Raw genomic sequence first — 25955 nt, forward strand, 5'->3', positions numbered from 1 at the left:
CTATCCCATTCTCTGGCCAATCAGCTCACTGCACTACCCAGACAACCTCAATCCAAAGGTATTGCTATGGCCAGGAAGTCTCTCTCATCCATCGCCGAGCATTTTACGGGCTCCATCTCCCCTGTTTTCAAGAGGGCAGTACACTCAATCAAGGCACAAGAATTAGCATAGATGGGAATCAGGAGCTGTAGAGAGAGTTATAATTCTTCCTAATCCCTAGGCTGGCTGTGAAAATTATAATTGCAAAAGTAACACACACATAAGTAGAAAGTAAGGAATTCAGGACTGTCAGAATCCCATACAGTTTTCAGAACCAAGGTTAGAGAAATCCTCTAAAAAGCAGGATGTGCATTTATCAAATGCATAGAAATACCCCATAGGCACACCAAACAAAACTGTTGGCCAACTCCAGTAAAGTAGCAATACCAGAATTGCATTTTAGCAGGCAAGAGTATCCTGCATGAAATTGCCTGAAACAATTCCCAGGTTTGAGGAAACTCTCCTCCCAAGGCAGCCCTGTGAGACACAATCTGAAGTCGAGAAGGTTCCCTCCCCTCTGGAGAGGCTTTTCAGTGGGTAGAAGGCACAGGAAGGCAGATAAAGGAAGATCCATAGCTCAGGCTCATCTTCCACTCCGGCAGTATCAGGAACAATCCTTTATTTTAGCATTTCATTTGCTCAGATATACTTGGGAGGGTTAAATATAATGGTGCTTAGTCTAAATTGGCACTCTAACTCAATGTAAACTAGTACAGCCCACAGGGTGTGAAAACTTTAATCAATAAATATAACTGTACTTAGATCACACTACATCCAGGAGGAGACTTTGCTGAACACCAGTAATGATTCTGCATATCTAGGCCAGCCTTGATTATGTGCTGTAATAAACACTAGGGAGGAAAAGGAGCTACGGTAATTCTTGAGTTTAGTTACCCTTTACAGATTCATGGCCTCCAGAATTCAAACCTCAGGTGTTTGGCCTCACAAATAGTTTTATTTAGCACATGTCAGTCATACCACTCACACCTTAACCACCTCCATGTCAAGAACTGGAGGCACTTAGAAATCAGAGTAATTGATACTCCTCCATCCTGAGATTAAAAAATTGCAACAGATGGAATAGGTACAGGTGGGGAAGAGAAGGAGGCATACAGAAAACAGAGGATAACTGAAAGAAGGTGGGGCTGATAACAGCCAAATAATGAACCAAACTAGCAAGCCCTAAAAATGAAAACTGAATGTCTATTCACTCACACACAAATATAATATAAAGGATTTGAGATTACTTGATGTTAAAAATCACGAGGAGCTGGCAAAACTAAACCATGGAAACTTCCGCTGGTCAGGCTGCACTGAGATGAACACATAAGTTTTTCCATTTGTTTCTATGGTGCAGCAGAATGCTCTGTGGGATTGTGCCCAGTTTGCATTTAGACTAGCAGAAGGCAAAGGCATTGTTGAATAATCAAAATGCTGAGAATATCCGCAGTAATGTGACAAACAGTTCTGTGGAACCTCAGAGACTAACAAATTGGTTATGGCACATGCTCTCGGAGACTACAGCCCCCAAACTAACAAATGTGGTAGTCATGAGACTCTGTCGCTTTTGCTGCAACAGACTAACAATGCTACCTTTCTGGAAATTGTTGCAATGGAAGACACTTGGCAAAACAGATTCCAGTGCAAGAGAGTTTCTTGCACCCATTCCCTCTCTGGCATTTCACACCTGAACTTATATGAAGCAGTAAATATGTTTGAGAAAACTGATTTTTGTGTATTACAATGTGAATTGGCTTGTCCTGCATCTCCAGAACTAATGTGCTGATCAGAACATAAGTATCTGTTCTATTTGCACTTCTCCAACATTTTATGATACAGATGTAAAAGGAAAGGAACCACAGTGTGTTGAAATTCACATTTTAGAATAAAATGTTTATAAATGTACATATTTGAAAAGATATTTTATACATGTTTAAATATATATTGTACCAGAAAATATCAGTATTTGAATATGAATTTTCAGGTTTTTAAAAAACAATGCAAATTAATGTGGAATTGAGACAGAACAGAATTAACATGAATGAATGATCTGTGAAGTTGGCATGGACCAGATATAGACTGATCAATCCACCCCTAAATGAAAATCAATTTAGATTTTCTGTTCTATCGGAAATTAGCACACCTCTCCAAAGGGATCACTCCAAAGCATGGAAGAGTGTTGAGCCCCCCCCTCTTTTTCCTCTTCTTGTGAGAAGAGCTAGAAAATCTGTCTGCCAAACTGTAGTCATATAACCTCATTTCTTTTATTCCATACCACCTGCAAAGGGTACAAATGACACCAAAGCAACTTTTAAAAAATAATAAGAATCAAGTTCCCAATTATCAGATGGCATGGAATACAGGGAACTGCTAAACTGTAATATTATGTTGCAAAATTTCACTGCACGGCCCCAGCCTAATTTTTAATACGACAACTGGGTTTTATTGCTGACTTCCACATTTCTATTACCAGAAGGCCCAACCTATGCTGTTGCTTCTAACAAATGGATTGTGACAGCATTAGAAGACAGACAATAACCAGCTTTTTAATAATAATAATAATAATAATAATAATAATAATAATAATTCAATTCAGACCACATTGTTAATTAGCAACCTTTTTAATGGATTGAGCCCAACAACCCCATTCTGTGTTCACCTTATCACCTTGTACCAGTGCAATGATATCACCTGAATTCCTGACTTACAACAGCAACAGCCAACAGAACTTGCATACTCATGTTCAGAAGCAGAGCAACTGTGTCATGAAAGGGTCTTCAGAAGGGGAGAGGGGAGAGAGCAGACTTAGAGGAAACCAGGGGTAGCATATCCATATGTCACAGGGATATGCTGTAGCCCTGATACGAGCAGAAGGTTGCACATACAAAACCTACACAAATCTGAGCAAGAGATTTCTATTGGCTTTTTGATGCCAAATACCGGTATGTGCGAAAGAGAACTACACTGGGCCAAGTGAGGCAGAACGACTTCATGGCATAAGAGCTAACAGTATCATAAGCCAAGGGTTGTAATGAAAATAATGGTGGTTAGATGTATCATTCATTTTTAAAAAACCTTTCAATAAGCCCTGACTAGAAGGAAAATGTTACCGTTCCACTCATCGCAAATGTAAAGATCTGACTATAACAACAAAACTATAGCAGAGAGTTTATATTTGATCATAAGTCAGCAATTTGGACTTTTTCTAGATTGGCTGAGGCCTTCCATGCACTGCCATGTTTGCATGCAGACCTAAACCATAGTTTAGTGCCATGTGAATGAGCCTTCATCAACCAGAGCAAAGTACTGGGTGAGCTTCCTCCCCTCCCAATCTCTCCTCTTCCTGTGCAGTTGGGAGGACAGTCTGCTAAGTTTACTTTCAAAGAATCTCAGCTTAGCACTAATAGGTGAAGCAGAAATTCTGTTTTTAATCAAACAATGGAGAGTTGCAAAACCATGGGTTATGAAACTGAACATCTGCCAATACTCCTGCTGTGCAGATCCATGGGGCCTTTCAGTTCCATGTTGTCCACACCAGCAGAGAACTATGCCCCAAGTTTTCAGAGATTCCTGGGTGAAAAGCAAACATGACAGATTTTAAGAGGGGTAGAAGTGGTTGGCTTACATATTCTCATAGAGTCAAGTGGGTTTCCAGGACAGAAACTGTGCCTTCAAAATATTCCTCACACTTATAATGCTACACATCTTCCTTCAGCCCAACAGTGGTAGGAGACCAAGAGGGGACACTGCACCAGCCAGACATTCCCATTGTCCCCCAACACACACAGTCCTGGCTTCAAGATCCACTACCGTCAGGTGCTTGAAGAGTGAGCTGCTACAGATGACACAAACAGGTACATGAAAACACATACTACAGGAAAGTGCTTGGGGAGAGTGGCAGGGAGCTTGCTAGACCATGGAGGTTGCTTCAGCAGAGGTCGTCGCTGCTTGCACCACCATGACCAGTGCAGATGTACATTGTACAGGATGCCCAGTACAGCACTCGTAAGTAAATATTCCCTTACAGTCTACCATACTCATTAATTATAATCAGATTCTAAGCACATTTCCACGCAACTGAATGAAGTTGATGAATGATTCTCCCAACTAAGCACGCTTAAACTCACAATAGTAGGCAATCATTGCTAGGGAGAAAATTCTATTGAATTCACCAGGGTCTACTTTCCGGTAAAGAAGGTGGTTAGAAGTGAAATACAAATCTAAGCTTACACGAAACATATTTTTCCCTTAAAAGACACCTGATTACCACTTGATTTCCATTCACAGCTGCTTTTTCTCCAATAACTTTGATAAAACAAAGTTTAACAATGTGACAAACTGAGTGCCTAACTGGAATTACACTGGTAGCATGATCTGCAAACATGTGGTGAGATTTTGCTTAAATTCTGTTATCAGGCAAGTGGGGGGTGGGTTGTCCACCTCAAGCTGCGATCTTGCAATATCTCCCCTACTACACAACTAGCTTTTGTGGTGGTGGAGGAGAAACTCTCATTGGCACTAATGTGGTTTTTGCCTAATGCTAACTGCTGCATGGGGAGGGGGGGCAGAGATATTTAATGAAATCATGGCTGGAGACAAAGGACTTAAGACTCCCCTCCCCATGCCCTGTGGGGTAGACAATGACACCCACCAAACACATCCTTGGTGTTTAATATTAGACAACTCACGTGAATGCTAACCACGTCAATTAACATAATATGTAGCTGGGCCCTCTAAGACGAACAGAAGAATAACTATTGGGGAAGCTAACTATTAGCTCTGAGATGAGGCACTCTGCATGCAAAGTTCTAAGTTCAATTTCTGGCATATCTAGTTAAAAGGAGCAGGTAAGCTGGTGGTGAAAGTCTGAAATCCTAGGGAGCTGCTACCAGTCAGAGTTGGCAATGCTAGACTACAAAAGTCAAACAGTCCAAGGTAAGGTGGCTTCCTACTTAACAGGTGACACTGCAGTCCCATATACTGGGATGGGCAGAGGGTAGATTAGAATCTGTTGGTAGATCTTCATTTGATTTGCAGTAGATCGGCAAGGGTCTCTGACTCGTAATTTTTTAACAACAGCAAAGCAACTTTTTCTTCCTTAATCAGGCTGCTGAAATGAAGAAAGCTAACTTTCGTGGGAAAGGGATGTGACCTCAGTTCAGTTCTGTGACAGAAAATAAACTCCCAGGCTCAGAGGCATCCTGTTGTTTTCAACTCTTAGCTGTGGGCATGCAGTTGGTCACTCCTGGTTGGTAGATCTTGGGTTTCTAGTCAAAACAAAGTAGATCCAGCAACACTTAACTCTTGTCTACCCCTTCTATGCGTGTCTACCCAGCAATACGTTCAATTCCATTGAGTTCCGTGGCACTTACTGATAGATAAATGGGCATAGCACTCCAGTCTCAATATAGCTGTCCTATATGACCATGTGAAGTTCCAAGTTAAAACATGGTCCGCATGCACCTACTTAGTTGCTCTGAAATGTTACAAGTATATATACATATTTGCTCTGAACCAAATTAACTATCAGCAAAACACTATTTTCGACATACAGAAACGCTGTGACTTGCCCTTTCTCTGCACATTATACGCTTATAATTTCCTTACATTTTCACTCGTCTCCCCTTGAACACATAGGAATTTGTGTATAAAATTCCAAATCTTGAGGCAATTAGAAACACTGCTAATCTTGCTTCATGCTAATTACATCAAAGGGATCAAAGACCGCATCATGCACAGCCTATCTACCACTCAGATACGCTGAGAGAGTTCATCTTCTCCATTTAATAGCTTGGGTTTAATAGCTGGTGCAGTTCCAGCGGAAAGTTTTTATATTGACATTTGGTTAGAGGATATAAAAGCACAGCTTTTGGGAAAGAAGCCTGCCTTAAAAAAAAAGTTGATAGAATCAATTGCATTTGCTCTTCTTTAGACATCATAACATGGCCATCAAATATTGCCATGGGAGTGGTAATCCCGACAGTTGTCAGATGTCATCATTGGACAGGCCATAAAAACGGGTGGAGCAAGGAGATCTGGGCAGCCAGGCTCATTACAGACTCCAGAGCAGTAAGGAATGTGTTTGGAATAGCACAAACAGGCTCTAAGAGACAGTGCAACGTGTTCCCCGAGAATGGGAATTGTTTCTGCTCCACTCACGGCATGGCAAGATGCTTTAGAAATTCACTGGCGATCTGCAACGGAGGCTGCAATTTGAAAAGAGGGGTAGCAGAAACTCCACAGGGCAAGCACAAGTCCCTTTCATGAGTCAACACAGTTCTTTAGGTTCAAAATCACAGCTTCTCATTTGGGAAACTCTTCCATTTTTCTGAACACAACTCCTCCCCACCACCACCACCTTACATCATCCCATTCTTTCACAGAGCCGAAGTGATTTGTTACTCCCATTCCTTTCTCACCCATACCTTTACATACCTATGTTAAGGGCCAGACAGAATCTAATCCTTGGAGTATAAATCACAAGACAGACTATGCAAGAAATGTCAACAAAATCCGATTCACTTGAACAAGAGCAGAGTTTGAAAGGCATAATTACGTTTTATATTCACAATTTCCCCCAAATAGTCCATTCCTTCAGCCCCAGCTCATACTAAACAATAGTTTTTGGAAATATTCCAGACATTTCTCCTTTCCAATTTCTTCCAAAAAAGTCAAGCTAAAGCATTTATTATTTAGAAAAAGGAATCCCACCAACGTAGTGTGTTGCGTCACATTTTTCCTGTATAAAAATAATCTCATCGTAGAAAGGGAGGGAGAGTCTCAATTCATGCAAACTATGTGTGAAAATAATCCCAAAGCCTATTTTGCTCTATTAGCAACAACATAGCAGTCACATGATAAATTGCACACTACATTTTCTCACACTGAGATTATTTATCTCTAAACTGTCTTGTAAATGAATCATACTGGGAGAGACAGAAATAAGAAGAGATATTATGAAAACAATTTATAACATGCATGTTCATGCATATTAGTCTTAATCGCTTTTTACAGCAGCCATAAATCATATAGAAATCATATTTCTAACAGTCATAAGGAATTTAAATTCTGGTCTGATTCTGCTGAATTGTTCCCTGTACATACATTATAAATGATTATACATGCAACATTATGGAAAAATTCCATTAAGAATATCCGGTCAAAATTCAGTATCCCGCTGAAGGAATCATCTCGGTAAAGGCAGTTCCAACATCATTTTTCCATATGCATCTGTCATGGGATTATCACGTGCCGTACCACAGTGAATCCCTTTTCTCACTTATGCTGGTATGAAGCAGTGACAGGTTCCTATACCACTATGGGCTGAAGCATAAAGCCCAAAGCATCTTCACAAATTATGTCCCAACCTGACTATTGTCATTTTAATGCTCCTGGCAATGTAGAAGCCAGGAAAATGTCACTCAGTATAACCCAAGCATTCCCAAATAAACAGCAACTCTGTGGTCATAATTCTGAAAATCACCATGGGCTATAACTAGGGACATGCTGGGTGACATATTTCATCCTCGGGGTTTGTGTCCCTGCAGGAGTTGCAGAACACATTGTGGAGGCTTAGGCCATGGGAAAGTTAGCAGAGCAAGAGAAATCCCATGAGTATTTATTTCTTAATCCAGCAACAACAGCAGAAATGGAGAGAAACTTGCTCAGCAAAGTACTGCAGGTTATGACATTTTCACACAGTTCTGCTCCTAGAAAAACAATGAAGGTTTTTACCTAGCTCCTTCAGGCTGTTCCACAAATCACTTGGGGGGGGGCACATGACAGGCACATATGTCAACTAAAAGATTTCAAGCAGCTACAGTCTGCACCCTCTTCTTCTTTTGATTGTGTACAGGTATCCTCCCCACCCCTCGACCACGTATACATGCAGTGCCAGGAAATTAAATCAAACCAGGAAATGGCGGGAGAGACCTCATGGCTCACATGGAGACCCTCCTGGAACCTCAAGGGGACTTGTGAAGGCGGAAAAGGCCCTGAAGAGACCAGAGGTGCAGCAGGGTTTAGTTTAGGCTGCTCAGCCTCCTCGTCTAACAGCTAATGCATGTGGTAGCGCAGCAGCAGCAGCAGCAGCAGCCACTTTCCCACACGGCCTCCAGCTGACCCCAGTTCTTCAGTTCTAGATGCTTTGGTCTGGGTTGGTGAGAGGGTATCAATAAACCTTAGTGCCCACTTCAGAAAATCTTAATACTGCCAGCATTAAGCAGGAAAGTTGGCAAGCAAGACTTCAATATGCTCAAAAATGCAAACCTTCATTTAAAAAGAATTATAGCAACAACATGTGCTTAGGCAGAAAGCCTCACAGACACAAATCCCTGCTTCCCCCACCCCACCCCCGAGTCTGCATGAGGTCGGATGGAAATACATTTTTCTCCTGCTCCGGATCAATAACCTTTCCCCATGTCTTTCAGGTTTAATCTTCTGGCTCAGAAGAGTCCAGTGGATTTTCCAAATTCTTAATATAAAAGAAGAGAAGCTGCTTCAGTACAAAAGGAAAGTTCAAGTTTAAATGGAAAAATAAACAAACAAGCTAAACCTGCCATGAGTTCTTTATGAGGTTTTGTCTGTTACAGGAAAGACAAGGCTGGAAAGAAAATCGTAGCATTAAGTTAACATTGTTATTCTAGGAGGCTTTATCTTGTCAGTTTTTGAAATTAATTAAATCGAACTCTGGTAGTTTGGTTTTACAGCTATGTTCTTCATTTGGATGTTTTGTAAGTAATCCTCAAGTCACTTTCACAGGCCTGAAACCTGCTCCAGGCCAGCCTAACCCAGGGATCAGCCAAAGTAAATGTGGAATCAGGAGGGTTTTGAAACTACCTAGCAAAATGACAGGAATAAGTTTTGTACAAAAACATTCTCCAGCAAGTTTCTCACTTTGTAACTCTTTAACTGACAATATCATTGTTTATTTACTGCGTGCAAAGGTGCCAAATTCTGTCCAGGCTGCGTTACAGAATGCAACTCAGGAAAAGACATAGAGATGTTCTTCAATCATTAACTGGCTACACTAGTGTCATCCTATTTGCATGAACAATTTCAGAATGTTTCGGGGCATGATCCCTCTCCAGCTTCAGCTGCAGCCAACTTGGATCAAGACACTAAATACAAGACAGAGAGGCATGCATATAAATCAGGCATCCTCAATGACTGACAGCATCTCCTCCATTTGACCCAGGAATGACCTAGGTCAGGTGGATACCATTTCATGAATGGAGGTTATGAACTGCAGAGGGGCCATGGATGTTTATTACCCAATGCTCCAAGAGTTATACTGTCAGCTGAACTGGCTAAGACTCTCAGAATAATGTCTTTGCTCTAATCTTTGTTGTTGTGCTCCTTAATCTTCACTGTGTGACAGGGTCATAAGTATCCACTCTCCCATCCAAATTGCTGTCACTGCAAGCCACATTTACTGCATTGCCACAAAATGCTGAAGGGGGTCTGGAACTTTTTACTACCAAGCATGAGAATGGACCGGGGAAGGGGACTGTATCAGCATCAGTCTTAAACGGCTATCTTCTCTGAAGAGAGAGAAAGTCTAATGGATCAGGTTTACCATCCCCATATTGGAAAGCCTAGGCATGTAGAAGTAGTCTCTTTCTGAATGACACCAATAACGCATCAACTGGAGTGCACTTGCTGGTTCTTGGGGTAATATTGAGGGAATAGGGCTAAGCACAAACATTCCCGGGGCTCCTTCACAGATGCTGAATATGTAAATAGTGGCTGGTCTACACAGGGAGCAGAATCACTTGATGTTTCTCAACAGGGCCATTCAGCCTTCAAGTAGGTTTGGCTAGCAAACACAGTTTGAGTGTCCACCCACCAAAGTAAAATAAAATTAAAATACTTCCTGCGAACAAAATTCACACATGTCATGGAGAATATGGTTTGAGCCTAGCCTCTTTCTTTCAGACATCCTAGTTTTCTATGATCGCAGATTTGTTTTTAGTTGTCTCCTGCTGTCAGTCTGATATATTATGGTCCGGGGTGGGGGTGGGGAATCACTGTACTATGGAATTGTTCTTCATGTATAGATCAGTACTAAAACGAGTGTTGAGTTGTATTTATTCTGAAACCGTCTTGCTAGTGCTTCACTACTGGCTGAACCACCTATCCATGGATCAACCTAACTCATTTTTCACACGACAAATTAACCTCCCCCCCCCCAAAAAAACCCCGTTCCTACTTAGAAGTTCAGCATAAGGATGCTCAGAGACAGAAGCTGTGTACATGCTAAAAGCTTTAAAACACAGCTATCTATCATTCTTTTTCTCAGTTTGGATCGAAGCTGGTTTGGAGGGAAATGCATCCAAACACACTATCTCCTAAGAAACAACAGGCTAGATATGGAATGTGGCTAATGTCATGGTTATGCTGCTTGCCAAACCAGCAGTGGGAACACAATGGATGAGGAGCAAATGGGAGCGCGTACACAGCCTAGATTTCCCATTGTAGGGAACAGGGCACATATAGGGGGGATGCACTGCAAGAGCAGGACCTCTCCTCCAACTGGGGCCACACTCCATTGCTTACTTAGCACAATGGTGAATCCGCATGTGGCTAGAGACAAGACCCAGCTGTGCACTGAAAAAGAGAGCATGGCACCGTGTCCCTTTGCTTTCTTTCCGTGTCAACCATTTGGATGGGCAGCCACTGGGAGGATTAAAGGAAAGGCAGCCCTAATACTCTGACCGGTAAATAAATTAGGTCAAGCCAATTCTTGACGGGCTTGCTATGACAATATAATGACAGCTAGATGCATGCTCTCCCTTTGACCAAACAGAGCTAGTTATTTCTAATTTCTATAGAATTAGTTCATCACGGAGGGGAGCAGCAGTTAGAAGTCACATTAAGCTATGTTGTACTGTCCTTCAATGAAACAACTGGTGCAGGTAGGAAAAGGAAGAGTTAGGTCAAAGCTATTATTACTTTGTCAATATAATCATGGACAGGTTCCATTTCAAGGTCGCTTGCCTTTTGCCTGAATGGGGTGTTACTGAGGAAGCATAATTTTGAGCTTGCTGCAAAAATCTCAATTCTGAAATCTACCGCCACCCCGAAATCCACACACAGAGGGACACAGGTTTGCATGGGGGTGGATGGCTAAGGAAAAACTTAAAGTGCCCGTGCCAACCTCTACCTACAGCAGCCTTTGCCAGCCTGGTGCTCTCCACACCAGGACCACCATTTTGGACCATAACTGTCATCAGAGCCAACCAGCACCAGACTGGCAAAGGCTGACCTACATCAGTCAAAAGGAGGGACTCTGGCCAGTTAGGCACAGTAGCCCAAGACTCCCAAGACCAGCAAATGTCTTCCTCTTTACCTGCTTCCTAACCTAATTAAACCCTTCAAGGAACATTATTCAGAGGAGACTCTACACTTGATATACTGCAAGCCAGCAGTAGACACATAATAGAAATACGCGTGAACATCCATTACATCCATATGATGCACACTGCAGCTTTTGAACTCCACACTTCTGCACTCAGAAACCATGGGAAGAAAGCTTAGGTCCACTAATATTCCAGACATCTTATCCACCTTCTCTTTTTTGTTCGCTCTGGAAGAAAACCCTCCCTTGAATACAAAGCCTCCGAGAGTTTTCTCTTCAAAACCCTCAGCGTTCAGTTCTACCATAGCCAAGCCCAGTTCATTCAGCCGTGGTGAACAGGAGACTGGTCTGTTTCCTCTCTCCTAGTTAGCTCAGCAGCTGTTCCTACTTTCTTCCCCTAGTGATCCCTTCCATCTTCTACATCCTTGCTATTTTCTTACATGTTTAAAGTTAGGACACAAAGCATTCGAAGCAGTTTCGTACCATACTGAGCTCAAGGAAGCCTATGAGGTATCCTCAGCCTTCCATCACAGCCTTTTCCCCAATCGTTCACCAACAAGGCACCTTGTTCTCCAAGAACCAGGCTTGGGAAGTCGCACGGAGCAGCTCCAAGCAACCACCAGTGTCAGAGTGTTGAGGGCAACTGCTGATTCACTGCAGCCACCTGAAGACAAGCCTTTCCCCACTCCTCTTGCCTTGGAATAGGCAATATCTGCACCTGGTTCCTCTCTTTCACTTCTCATGCAGGTACCTGGTGCTGTTTTGCAGCAGTGTGTACTTACACCCCAAATTTCCTTACCTAGCCCGGTTCAGTTCCACACCTAACCTATCAAGCACCCATCATCCTCTCCTTCCTATATTTAGTATCATGACCATTGTGTAATTCTCACTGCCTGTATTTAGCCAAATAATTGCTGCCCCAGTACTGAGCAGCCCTTTGTAATTAATTGATCTTTGTGTTTTGTGAGAAACAGCATACCGCTTCTGAACTCCGATCTGTTGTTGTGTTGCTCATCTGCCCCTTGTTTAAGTGTATAATTCATCCCATCTCACACTGTCACTCAAACTAAAGATCTGAACAAGTGTTCGTCTCGTACATGTGCATTCCTCAACATGCGTGGACAAGGACACACAATAATAAGAATTAAATTTTCCTAATTAAATCTATCTAACTACATATTCAGTATGAGAGGGAGAGGGCTCAGATATAGCATTACTAGATTTCTAAGTATCCTCAGCAGCACTGCTGGTTTTTTAAAAAAAAAATATCCTCAGCTCCCTGTGCTGCAGTTTGGAGTGAAATAGCACCAATTGTCTTTACAGCAACAGTGACAATCTAATGACTTAATAACACATTTTTAAAAATATGGGGGGGGGATAAGTGTGTGTGTGTGTGTGTGTGTGTGTGTGCTTGCAGCTTCAATTAAAAACATTATTCCTCAGTGCCTTGGGAAATATAACCAAACAACTTTATAGTACAGGACGTTCAGCAGGAAACATGAGTTTAGTGGCGATTTGGAAATATACTGCATTTTTCCATGTATAACACGACCCCATATATAAGACAAACCCTACTTTGGGGAGCCCAAAATTAAGAAATCAATATTTTAAAGTTCAGGTTTTAAGGGAAATCACCCAAAGAGTTGAGCTGCTTTTTTTTTTTTTTTTTTTGAAAATCGCCAAAAAAATTGTTTAGCTTTTGTGTGATCCCCCGTGCTTTGGCACAGCAGGTGAGAACTGACAGAATCGTGGCCAAGTTCCCTCCTCGCCTCGGCACCATCTTGGCACCATCTTGCCTCTCCAACCAGCTCCACAGCACTGGTGACTCAGGAGCCACCAGTTCACCCAAGGCTTACTGTATAAATCCATGTATAAGACGACCCCCAATTTTTGACAAAAAAAATGGGGGGAAATCAACATCTTGTACAGGGAAAAATGTGGTGTGTGAGTCTAGGGCAGTCTTACCAGTTGGATGCCCTTCAGATGCAATTCCCATCAGTTTCACCCAGTACAAATGTGTTGGCTGCAGCTGATAGTAGTCATTCCAAACATCTGGAGTGTGCCACTGGTTGGGACCATTGACATTATAAGCCATAACATCTAGAGGGGAGGGCACCAGGGTGGCAAATACTGGCTTCCTTCCCAGCTGGTGAGACATGATTCATTTCCATTTTCCTTGGCCTATCATGACCCATGTTACATGTGCCAGAAGAATCAGGTTTGAGTACAGTCACTTCATAGCATGTTCTGGCTGCCTCCCATTTGTGATACTTAAAAATGGATGCTGTGTTGCCATGTATGTTTCTACCACAGTCCATTTTAAAAAAAGAGTTCTTCTCCAGGTTGAGGAGTTGGGAACCCTTCCATTTTTGGTGTAACTCCATTATGACACAAAGGAGGCAGCTCACTCCATCCCAAAAATGGTGTGTGCATGCAGTTAAACACCAGTGTAGTGCAATAGTTGGAGCAGAGGTTCTCAAACTGTTTTCTCTGGGCCACACTTTCAGCATAAAAATTTGCTTGTGCCAAATTTTTAATTGATAAGAAATACATTGGGAAAACACACACACACACACACACACACACACACAAACTTCTGGCAGTTGTTCTATTTATTCTACAAATTAAATAATAATAATTTTTGATACTTTAATATACTATTCTGAAATGTTTAATTGTTTCTTTGATTGTCCTTGAATATTCCCCACCACACTTGCCATCCTCTCCTGCCACACCCTTTGAGAACCACTGGCTTAGAGTGTTGGATTATGGCCCGGGAGACCATGGGCCATTCTAGTTCAGTGTTGTCCACACTGACTGATAGAGGCTCTCCAGGGTTACAGACAATGCTTTCTCCCAGCCCTACCTGGAGAATTCAGGGATTCAACCTGAGACCTTCCACATGCAATACTCTACCACTGAGTTGCAGCCTAAACTGGATATGAAAATCAGTCACTCTGCCCAGAGGGCCCTTGGAACCATAGTTCTGGAACAGACATCTTCAGCAGAGAATGTTCAGATCTTTGGGGGAAGCAACACCAATCGAACTGGTATGAAACCAACCTAAGTTTGTTGTGCACATAGACATTTCCTGCAAAGATTTTGGGTGGCACTACAAAGAGCTAAAAAAAAAATAAGGCTAGTTCTCATTTGTTATGGTACCACATTGCAAGACTACAAAGCAGAGCCTGAAGCTCTAATCAACTTGCACAGCTTATCTGCCTTACATTAATGCTCAATTATATTCTGCTGATTAGCACACAAAGAACCTGCACTTCCTCAGATCATGCTGGTTGATGTTTCAGGTCAGGAAAAGCCCCGTGAAGAGTTGATGTTAGTGAGAGGGTTTCTTTCTCACTCTCTCTGTAAGCTTTCGCTTTCATTGAATGGCCACAAACTGCCTGTGGCCACAGAGTGGAAGGTGTGGGGCTGCTGGCCAGGAAAGCAGCCCTGGAACTCAAGTACACATTTCTGTACCTCTCAGGGCTGTCTTACCCATAGACACTAGTGGTGCGGGGTGCCGGGGCACCACGTTCTGGAGGGCACCAGGCGAGAGGCCGGGGAACACCAAATGAGCGCGCTGAGTGAACGAGGGTGCATGCACCGCTCCCACTGAGCGTCGGCTTGGTTTTTTCCCTTTTAGCCGAATTCTGTGGGGAGCCAGAAGGCTAAAAGGGAAAAAATTGAGCCGGCACTTGGTAGGAGTGGTGCATGCACCCCTGCTCGCTCAGTGTGCTTGCTCACCCAAGGGGTTGAGGCACAGGCACGCACGGCGCCCCTCCTGCTAGCCATCTTCATCTTCGAGCAAGGCATCAGGGACCATGGATCTCCACGGGGCTGGCTCCCCCAGCCTGCTCACCACCCTCACCTGCCTCAATCATGCTACGCCAAAGCAGCACCGAAAATGGGGGGGGGCACTGGAAGGATCTTTGCACCACGGCGCCGGATATGCTTAAGATGGCCCTGGTACCTCTCAGTGGAGACTCGCCTCCTGTGTTTCATCACAATGGCTGTAGACATTTACAAGAGCAAGAGCGACAATCATCTAGCCTAGATCATCATTCTGCAGCTATGCTCCTTTACAAAAGTGGGTGTGTAGGAAATCATTGTTTTGTGTGTATAACATCGACCCAAAGCTTGCTCTATAAAGATAAAACCACTAGCATGAAATTGCTGCAAAGGAGGATCCACAATGAGGACCCAACCTGCAGGCATCAATTGTTCCGCAAGCCACATCCAGATGTTGGCAACGTCTGGAGGTCCTGTGCCTGCCTTTTGCTCTTGTCGCTGTGAACGATGAGCACATATGTTGAGAGCCACCAGCTCACTTGAAAACAACATCAGAGGTCCCTCCTTAAGGCAGCTGCCAGCCAGTCGCTCGCCCAAAATCAAGGCACCCACCTTGGCCTTAACAATGAACCCTGCACCACTTCAAGTCTTCGAAGGATGGTTGATGGGGAGAGCTTAAAGAGGGTGGCGGAGAAGGGTATTTAGTGGGGGAATCTAAGCGGGAGGGGAATCAGAGAGAGATGCAGAGACGTGCCTGAGGAATCCCTCAAAGCTGCCCCACCCCCTCCATCATCGCCTCCTTGAAGGCACTTCAAGACACCGATCAGGCAGGCAACCTCCCAGAAAAACCACGAAGAGCTGCCACAGAAGGCGAAGCGGGAAGCCAAGTAACGAGGGACGGAGATCTGCTTTGGTAATGGTCACCTTGCGTGTCCATTCTCTACACAGGAGAAAAAACGCTTTTGGAGACTCACGCCTTCACGCACAGGCAGAAGGAGCTAGCCTGCTGCGAAGGAGCCCCCTCCCTTAAGTCTCCAGCACCAGCAAGAAAAGTGGGTCAGGCAGATCGCTCGCTGCACAGGGAGTAGTCGCGAGCTGAAAAATGCCTGCTCCCCCCGCCCGGACCCCTTGGCTTATCCTCCAGCGCTGGATCCCCTCCTCCGCTCCTCTTTCGCCTTCCCAATGCGATTAGGTATCGATTCCCGCCTTCCCTGCCCGACCCCTCTATCGGACCAGGCGCCTTCGCCTTATCCGCCGCTCAGCCATTCCACCTGCAGAAAACCACTCGGGTTGGCGCGATCCTGCTCGGTAAAGTCACCTCCTGGGCCCCGGGCTCGCGGGAATGTGGATCCCGAGGCAGGTGGGGAGGGAGGAGGGAGGCGAGAGCAGGCTTGGAAGAGGCGATCCATCGCGGCTCCTCTCCATACCACCCACGGCGTTTTAACAAGGAAACCGCTTCTCCAACCTAAACAACCGCGAAGGCGCCTTCCACACCAGTAGCGCGTCCTGGAGAAAGGTTCTCCAAATGCGCACACCCCTAAACTTTACGCACAATTCAATCCGCAACCTCCCGCCCTACTTACTCCCACCTACCCCCCCCCAAAAAAAAACCCCACACACCCCACCAAGGAATATCCTTCCCTTTGCTTTACATTCCCCCGGAGAGGGGTAAAAAGTTCGGAACACACTGCAGCTTCACGGACAGCTATAAACACTGGGAGGGGTGTGTGTGTCTTGTATATACACTCGACAACCTCCATTTCTGTCAGGGCCACACCTCCAAAGGGTCCGCGCGCCACAGTTTTGGGGGATCACCCCTCTTCCTTGCAAGCTATCTCGCCACCTCAAGCAAATCGCCTCTCCGCCCTCCTCCCCAAAAAGGCCACCCAGCGATCCATTCTCCTTTTTAACACCCCCCATCCCTCCCATCAGGCCCGCCTTAATGTGAAACTTGCCAGAGGTCAAGGTGAACCACCGCTAAGGTCGCCCCAAGGGGAACGAAGGAAGGAGAGAGGCGCATCTAGAGCTCTATAGACGGAGAGAGATAGGGAGAGAAAAAGGTTCCACTTACGCACTGCCTCCTGCTTGGGATCCAGGCTGTGTATAACCCCTTGGACGCCGCCGATCCTGCCGTGCAGCGCCCGGACCCTGCGCTGGGTGATCTGGATCTCGCCCTCGATCTCCTGAAAGAGGGCGCACGCATGCCGGGCCACATCGGAGAGCTGCCGGAGGATCCGCGACAGAGCCACGTTGCTGAGCGAGCACAGGTCCAGCACCATCAGCGCCGCCGCCGCCTCCTTCTCCTGCCCATCGGCCGGCAGCACCACCGCCAGCCCCGCGGCTTCTTCCTCCAGCTCGTCTGTCGCAGCCGACGCCGCTGCCGCTTCGCCCGGCTCCTCTCTCGGGCTGCTCCCCGGCTGAGGAGGAGCAGGAGGCGGCGGCGGCGGCGGCTCGCCTCCCGCGCCCTCGTCCAGCACCGAGGCGATGGGCTGCCGGCGGCACAACCACTGCGGCTCCACGATCCGCTTGGCGAAAGGCATGGCTGGGGAGAGAGCCTGGGCGAGCGCCGCGCTTCGCCCTCCGAAGAAGCCGCTGCCGCCCTCGCGTCCCCGGCGCCGAGTGTCTCTCTCCGGGCTCTTTCCAAACTCGCCTGGCTTCCTCCTCCGCCCGAGCGCCCGTCACTTGCTAGCAGCCGGCATGGGAAGGCGCCGCGTCCCCCATGATCTCTCTCCGCGCGGGCTCCGGGGAAGCGGCCGCGGCCACCTTCGCTGCTGCTGCTGCTGCTCAGTTCCTTCCTTCCTTCCTTCCCACCCGCCTCCTCTGCCGCCGCCGCCTCGCTCTCCTCCTCCTTCTCCTTCTCCAGCTGCTGCCCCCGGCAAGCTCCCTCCTCTGCCGCGCGCCCCTTGCTTCGCTACGCAGCCCGAGCCTTCGGCGCGAGAGGTGGATTTTAACAGGGCGCCTTGAAAACCCGGAGAAAGGAACGCGCGCCGCTCTTTTGTGAGGAGGAGCAGAGCAGGCAGGCAGGGAGAGACGCCCACTCGGCGCAGGGAAGGAGGCGGCGGCGGGCACCGAGAGGCATTCCCCCTCGCGACCGCGAGGGGACACTGCAGGCTCCGCGCAGCGCCTGGTTGGCTGGCTGGCTGGCTAGCGGACCACCACCATCACTGGATGAGAACTTGGGAGCTGGAGGGAGGACTTAGGAAGTTTGGCAGCCCAAGGGAAAGATCGCCTTCGAGATGCTCCCAGAGGAGAGGAGAGGTGTGCGCTGGGGGGTTTCGAAAAGCAGAAAGGAGGTCCTTCCTTAGGAATGCCACTGTGTTGCTTAAGGCTCCAGTCTTTTTCCACCCAGGGAGGAAGCACAGGCCAAGTTCATGCCCTGCACCAGCATTTGACAACTCGGTGCCCTCCTAATGTTTTGGAGTTCCCATGCTTCCAAAGGGCTAGGGTCACAAGCTGGAGAGACCAGTCAAGCCCCACCTCTCTTCCATGGAGTCAGTGAGTGGCGTTTGGCAAACGGGCTAGTCTCACAAGAACAGGGGGAGCACCTTAAAACACTTTGCAAAATTGCAGCACAGTGTCAATAATCAGCAGCCGGGTATTGCTTGGAAAGCGCTCAGCCCTGGGACTCCAAAAATACCTTCTCCAGAAGGACAAGAGCATCTAAGAGCATAATTCAGAATGAATAATTTAGTAAGTTTAACGCAGTGTAGGAATTACAAGTGATGTCCTTTGATATTGGACAAGCACATGGGAGATAAAATGCAAAGCTATTTCAGCTTCCCCTGAATGCATTCTGGCTAGCACCCTTCATTGGCCTATTTTGCAGGAAGAGGCTGCTGACTTTGGTGCTCAGGGATCCCCTGGTCCTCACTTGGCTGTTGCCTTGTTTGATGCAGTTCATAAATCAGTTAAAGCCAATGAAATAACTGGATTGAAGGTTCTAATCCTGAATGCAAGCCCTGCAGTAATTATACTAGGGACCAGCCTCCAGGTTACGGTCAAAACATGGCAGCAGTTTGAAATAGTCTCTTTCTGGCAGGTGGACCATAGAGACAAAATAGGCAAATGATCACTAGTTTCTGCACAGTCCCCTCTTTATGCACACACACATAGATGCACCTGTGGGCATTTGGCATTGCTTTCTTGCTGAAGCTGTGCAGGTCTTGGTCTGGTCAGTACCTAACTTAGATGGGAGATTGTCTTGGGAGCCCCTGTACACATACAGTGGATTTAATGACTGGGGAAAGGCAGGTTATAATATAAATGCGGTAAATAAATGCAACACAAGGTATGCACTCATAATAGTCTCTTTCTCTAGGCGGTCTGTTTCCTTTTCACAGATCCTGCAGGCCCAGCCCTATGACTGACAGAGTGTGGCAAGTACTTCAGGTAGCAGATTCTGGGAGCAGGAAATGCTGGGAAGGTGTTGAAGGACAGAGCTGTCAGCTGTGCATGTGCTATACATTCTGCCCTTTGGACAAGCCTGACCAAGTAAGATTCAACTTCCCATTGGTTGGGCTCAAAGGAGACAGGCTCACCATCTTGTCAATTTCCCTTGATGCAGCAAAAGGTAGGGAGTCAACCCTGCATGTTACAGAGGTTATCTTTGCACCTCTTGGCAAAGGACCATAACTCAGTGGTAGAGCGGCTGGCTGCTCTGAGGGTAGAAGATCCCAGGTTCAATCCCCGGCATTTCCAGGTACGGAGAGACTCCTGCCTGAAATCTCAGAGAGCCACTACTAGTCAATACAGACAAAGCTGAGCTGCACAGCCAATGGAGGATTAAATTCTGCCCTCCCACCCATCAGCCTATATCACTTATGATGTCAGCTGGTGGGTGGGTGGGCGTGGTTTAAGAAAAATGGAGCCACAGGCCAAATTGGATCCTCCTGCAGGCCAAAACTGGCCCACAGGCTGAAGGCATCTACCCCTGCCCTAAATGGACCATCTTATGCACCATGTTCTGATTCCCACAATGGCTAATCCACTGTTTCCAGAAAGTCCACACACAGGGCTTGAAGTTTCACTCGCACACACTCCTGCCATTGCCCCCAGCATGGTGCCGCTGAACAGAGATGCTTCCTTTAACTATATGACTATACTAAAAAGGGCAGGGAGGAAAGAGGTAACTTCTGTTATTGCTTCTATTGCGATTACTTGCTAACCAAAACAGTAGCCTCCTTAGGGAAGCTGTATATCTCCCAAATCCAAACATAATTGCTCAGGCAAGCACCTGGAAAAATCATCTAATGCCTTTTGGCTTAAAAACTGTAGCATTTACCCCAGAAGCCTTTGCTTTTTCAGTTTCATGTGCACATATTTTCTTATGTAATATTCATATTTTCTTAGGTGGGGCATTACCCACCCTGGAATTGACATTTCATCCTCCTGTGCATATAAGTCAAGGTGGTAATTGCCCCTCCCTCACCCTCCCAAAAACGTTCAATATCTTTTTTAGAAAACCAGCAGTTAAACAAGTCCGATTTGGACCATTTTGGCCTCTTAGGACTACAGTAAATTGGAATCATTATTTAAAATGAATGCATTCTGAAAGGTTGTGTTTTTCTATACTTTCTTTAGGCATGGTTTTGATTTAGTTTCTTTAATGAACTGAGCACCAGCTGTTTAATTTGGTAATGTTCCTCATTGCTCTCTGAGCTCTCCAACTCATCACCAAGGCCTGACTCATTTATTAATGCAGGAATAGGAAACCAGTGCTCTAGCCAGATAGTGTTGAACTCCAAATCCCATTAGCTCCAGCCAGTGGGTCCAATGATCAGGGGTGATGGAAGCTGTAGTCCAGCAACTTACTTGAAGCCTACAGCTTCCCCATCTCTGCCGTGTTTTGGTTCTTACTTAAGGATTCACATGTATTCATGATCTGAGTATCTCAAATGTGTTTGTTATGGCCAAGAAACAGATTTGTACTCACAGAAGCTTCTCCAGTTCAAAGTATTTCTGTTTATGAGACAACAAATTGAAACAGGACACTCTGTAAAACAAAATGTAGTAATATATTAACACATTTGATAATTTGGTGCTATTTTGTTATACATTTCTCACCTACTTTGCTCTAGAAAAGGAACAGCCCTAGATAGAAGACCATTAACTTTACTATTTGGAAGATATTTACTACAATATGGCTGCCTGGGTAGAGAATCCAAGAGAGATTCAGGTGAGGCAGAGAGAATGGAGTGCTTTGGCCTTTCTTAAAGGTAAAGGCACATGTATCACATGCAATAGTCACTTCCTTATGGCCTGGTCCTACATCACCTTGGTAAAGTTAGTAAAGGAGCAGTCAGTGACTACTAACAGTAGATTCTTGGCTATTTCAAGTTAGAGCATTCATTAATTCACACTGAGGTCCAGCTTTGAGGGAACCAGGCAGAGGGCCTTCTCGGTTGTGGCACCTGCCCTGTGGAACGCCCTCCCATCAGATGTCAAGGAAATAAACAACTATCTGACTTTTAGAAGGACATCTGAAGGCAGCTCTGTTTAGGGAAGTTGTGTCTGATGTTTTATTGTATTTTTAATATTTTGTTGGAAGCCGCCCAGGGTGGGCCCAGATGGGTGGGGTATTAATAAATTATTATTATTATTTTCAATTCATTCCTTGAAAGTAGTTCAATGAGAATTAATCAGAAAAACACCACCAGACTTTCCTAATTTTTTTCAACGTGGGCATACCTGTTGATGGATATAAAGCCAAAGATGTTAAAGTCTTGATGGGTCTTTGGATAGGAAGTCACCATTCTTTTCCATCACAAGAGGGTAATCAAGGTCAGGGTGCTTGTGCCAATTGTGGTAAGAATGTAAGTCCTGCTGACTGTAAGCCCATCTAGTCCAGCATCCTTTCTCACGTTGGCCAACCAGGTGCCCATGAGAAGCCCAGAAGCAGGTCCCACGTAGAACATTGCCATCATGGATGGTAGCCAATGAAAGCCCTATCCTCTTTTAAAGCTGTCCAAGTTGGCAGCCATCACTACATTTGAGGGAACAAATTCCACTGTAAGTTATTTATTACATGTGTAACTTACCTTTTCTCCTAGAAGCTCAAGGCGGTGTAAACATATGCACTGTGTAATTATGTACTTTCCCCCCCATCTGTTCTGCCTTTTCTAAGTATTCTAATATTATGAGAGAGGAACAATAATTGTTCTCTAGGTCAACATATTCCTCAAGCCATCCACTATGGTCCCAAGGTCTTTTTCCTGATCAGTCACTGCTAGTTCAGATTCCATGAGCACATATATGAAATTAGGATTTATTTTTTTGCCCCAGTATATATCACTTTACACCGGCTTACATTGAATTGCATTTGTCATTTTACTGTCCATCCACCCAGTCTGGAGAATGTTGTAAAATCAGAGAACTTGACTATCTCACTGCTGACTCCTAACTTCAGATCATTATGAACAAGGTAAAAGGCACTGGTCCCCTTGGGTATTCTACTTCCTACATTCCGCTTCTATTGGGAGAACTGTCCATTTAATCCTGGGACCGGTCCTAATATCCAAGTTATTGTGCATTTGTTATTATCGGTGCTCATCATGTTATTGGGAAGTCCATACAAAACTCTTGATTTCCATACTCCTGGTGCCTGCAAATTGTTTCTGCTTCATTTCCAAGCAAATTACCGGTACATCCTGGAAGCTGTTGAAATCTTGTAACTTTTCAGAGCACAAGTGTACTGGGTTGTTGTTTTTTTCCAGTCCTGCTTTTGTTACACTATAGCCCTACTGCGGTAGCACTGGTGAAGCATTGCAGAACAAGTAATCAATGTTTGGACAATCCAGTATGTATCTACCATTACTGTTACTGTTACTGTTAAGCACTGTTACTGTGTTTAAAACGTGCTGCTGAATATATCTGCCCCCGCCCAAAAAAAAACCATCACCAATCTGGAGAGGGTCCTACTCTTGACTTCCTGTTTCTAAATAGTTTCTGATCTGTACTGGATCTTTCCTCTTATTCCATGACTCTTAAGCTTAATCAAGAATCTTTAGCAAAGTACTCTGTCAAAACTTTTTGAAAGTCTAAGTACTACATATTGTCAATTGGATCAGCTCTGTCTATAAACTTGTTTATACTTTCAGAGAACTCTAAAATATTAGTTACCCTTCGTCTCCATTTATCCTTTCAAACATCTGGGATTTGGTTATCATTTCCTGCCTTTGCCTGTACGAAGCACTCTGTCAATCACTGTTATTGTTTAGGCTATATAAGACCTTCTACTTCCCTGCCCCAGACCTCCGTATGTTCCTGAACCTCTACGTTACCAAAATTCATTGACAGCTGCTGTAGGTTTAGTTTTCTGTAAGGATCCCAACTTTCCGTCCAACAGTTTAGGACAGGCTTCCTCAACCTCTGCCCTCCAGATGTTTTGAGACTACAATTCCCATCATCCCTGACCACTGGTCCTTCTAGCTAGGGATCATGGGAGTTGTAGGCCAAAAACATCTGGAGGCAGAGGTTGAGGAAGCCTGGTTTAGGAGATGCAGAAGCACTCCTAGCAGATGGGCCATAAATAGACACCAGCAGATGTTAAGTCTATTGATACTTGGGATCAAATGCTGTTTTTTAATCAGTTCCTATTTTACAGCTTAAATAATACAGCTTGATAATGTATATATCCCACATTCCCCCCTTTTCTGCTACAGAAAAAGATTCTGGTCTCTAAGATGTTTAAACCACCACTCATCTCCCACGGTCTCCAAGTTATCCTCCTCGGGGAAGGGTTTAAAAAGCAATAAGGGTGCTCAGGTCAGGAGAGCAGAACTGTTCTCTTTCATTCTGCCTCCCCTTACTTTAGTCACCTTCTTCCTACCTAACTTTGACATTAGAACTGATCCTGATGGAAAGAACAGCACCTTTGCTTTTAAAATTGTGAAATAATACAAGATGTGTGTGTGTATGTGTGTGTGTGTGTGTGTGTTGTTAGAACATTATTAGCCACGTGTTGCCTGTTACTGCTTACGTTTGGTGTTTAAAAATGGAAGTGCACTTTTAAAAGCAAACTGTTATGATCACTTGGTTTGGCCTCTTGAAGGAGAGTTGAATGGACCTTACTACCTGCCTACAGCAGGAATAGGAAATCTGTCCTCCCCCTGCACTGTTGGACTCCAACTCCCATCAGCCACAGCCAGCATGATCAATGGTCAGGAATGATGGGAGTTGTAGTTCAGCAACATTATTTTTGGTATAAACTTGCCTGTTACTTCTTCAGTTTTAAAAAGCTCCATATTTTTGTGTGAGCAGCTGAATGCTCTCTACCACACACACAAAATGTGTTGTCAGATTTCATGAGGAAATTTTAAGAATTATGTGGGAGGGAGAATTTTAACAGTGCAGCTTTTCTCCTATCATAAAGGAGAGGCTGCACTAACCAAACTTTTCCTTTTTATGCATTTACCAGGGAGAAGTAAAGTCACAGGGATTCTCGCCCAAGTGAAACCTGACAAGTCCTGCAAATGATGTTTCCCCCTCTTTTAATTACAGTGGTACCTCGGGTTACGTACTCTTCAGGTTACATACGCTTCAGGTTACAGACTCCGCTAACCCAGAAATTGTGCTTCAGGTTAAGAACTTTGCTTCAGGATAAGAACAGAAATTGTGCTCCGGCGGTGCGGCGGCAGCAGGAGGTCCCATTAGTTAAGTGGTGCTTCAGGTTAAGAACAGTTTCAGGTTAAGAACGGACCTCCAGAACGAATTAAGTTAGCTAATTAAGTACTTAACCCAAGGTACCACTGTAACTGCATAGTCAAAGGATTATACAGTAAAAATATATCCAGAAATACACAATATAAGAAAAACAAAACACACTTGTCAGCATTTGATGTTTTACTAGAGCATTGTATTTGCTAGAAGTTTCCAAATGATGTTTACCAAAATGCAAAAGTAACTTATAGGTAAGTCCTCTTGAGTTCAATAGGACTTAGTCCCAGGGAAGTGGGTTTAGAATTGCAACTATTTTAACTATTTCATATTTCCAGTGGTGCTTACTGCAAGTAGCTATAGAAGTGCAGACTAAAGAACGATTTCAAATTTCCAGAGCACTTTCAAGGTATGCAAGGCTTTATAAATGGTACCTTCATAATAACCCTTTGAAAGTAAGGACATTATTATTTCCATTTTGCAGGTGGGGAACTGAAGCTGAGAGACAGTGACTTCCAAGTTCAGACTGAGCAGCAATTTGAAACAGAATCTCTCTCAAGGCCAAGGCCAATTCTCAAAGCTGCCATGGTTCTCAAATTATGAGATGGCACATCCATTCTTTTCCAGTATCATTCTCAACAGACTGAATGTAACATTCTAGAAAATGCCTAAGTAATCTATATATTGAAAGAATGCTGTGCTCAAGGCAAATCTTCCCATCTTCTTTTTATACATTGTGGTCCTCAGCAGAATCTTCACTTGCACAATAATTGCAGGATAGTTCTCCCCCCCCCCCCAAGACTTTATTGGCAGTGTTGAGCCAGTGCTATTTCACAGGTGATCACTGGTTTACAATGTGTGTGCTCAGGAATGCACTTTCACACTGATTTCCTGTAATTTAGCATATGCTAGTACTTGCAGGTTTCCTGCTTTTCTGTCAATCTAGCTGTTCCTTTTATTTGCATTCCCATAACCATGAGAAAGGCAGGAAGTGGTACAAGATTACCAGTCCACCACCTGCAGCTCTCTCCATTGGCACACCAGGTGTTATTGCATAACTCAAAATCAGGTAGCTGCAGTTGTTGTTTTTAAATACAGTCTTCTACACCACATT

General features: G+C 44.7%; 1 protein-coding gene and 1 long non-coding RNA gene across 4 annotated transcripts in view; one reads left to right on the forward strand and one right to left on the reverse strand.

Moving 5' to 3' along the window:
- NHS (NHS actin remodeling regulator) overlaps window positions 1-18220 on the reverse strand; it is a 247781-nt gene extending 229561 nt beyond the window's left edge. For both annotated transcript variants that reach the window (XM_082220852.1, XM_082220851.1), the window contains exon 1: window positions 17259-18220. In XM_082220852.1, the coding sequence (XP_082076978.1) occupies window positions 17259-17727 (469 nt within the window). In that variant the 5' untranslated portion in view covers window positions 17728-18220. The remainder of the gene's footprint in view (window positions 1-17258) is intronic.
- A 6862-nt stretch (window positions 18221-25082) lies between these two features.
- The window catches only part of LOC309531450, a 64312-nt gene continuing 63439 nt past the window's right edge, over window positions 25083-25955 (forward strand). For both annotated transcript variants that reach the window (XR_014219320.1, XR_014219321.1), the window contains exon 1: window positions 25083-25490. This is a non-coding gene — a long non-coding RNA (uncharacterized lncRNA). The remainder of the gene's footprint in view (window positions 25491-25955) is intronic.

The sequence above is a fragment of the Podarcis vaucheri genome, assembly GCF_965113315.1.
Source record: "Podarcis vaucheri genome assembly, chromosome: 4".
Taxonomy (NCBI): Eukaryota; Metazoa; Chordata; class Lepidosauria; order Squamata; family Lacertidae; genus Podarcis; species Podarcis vaucheri.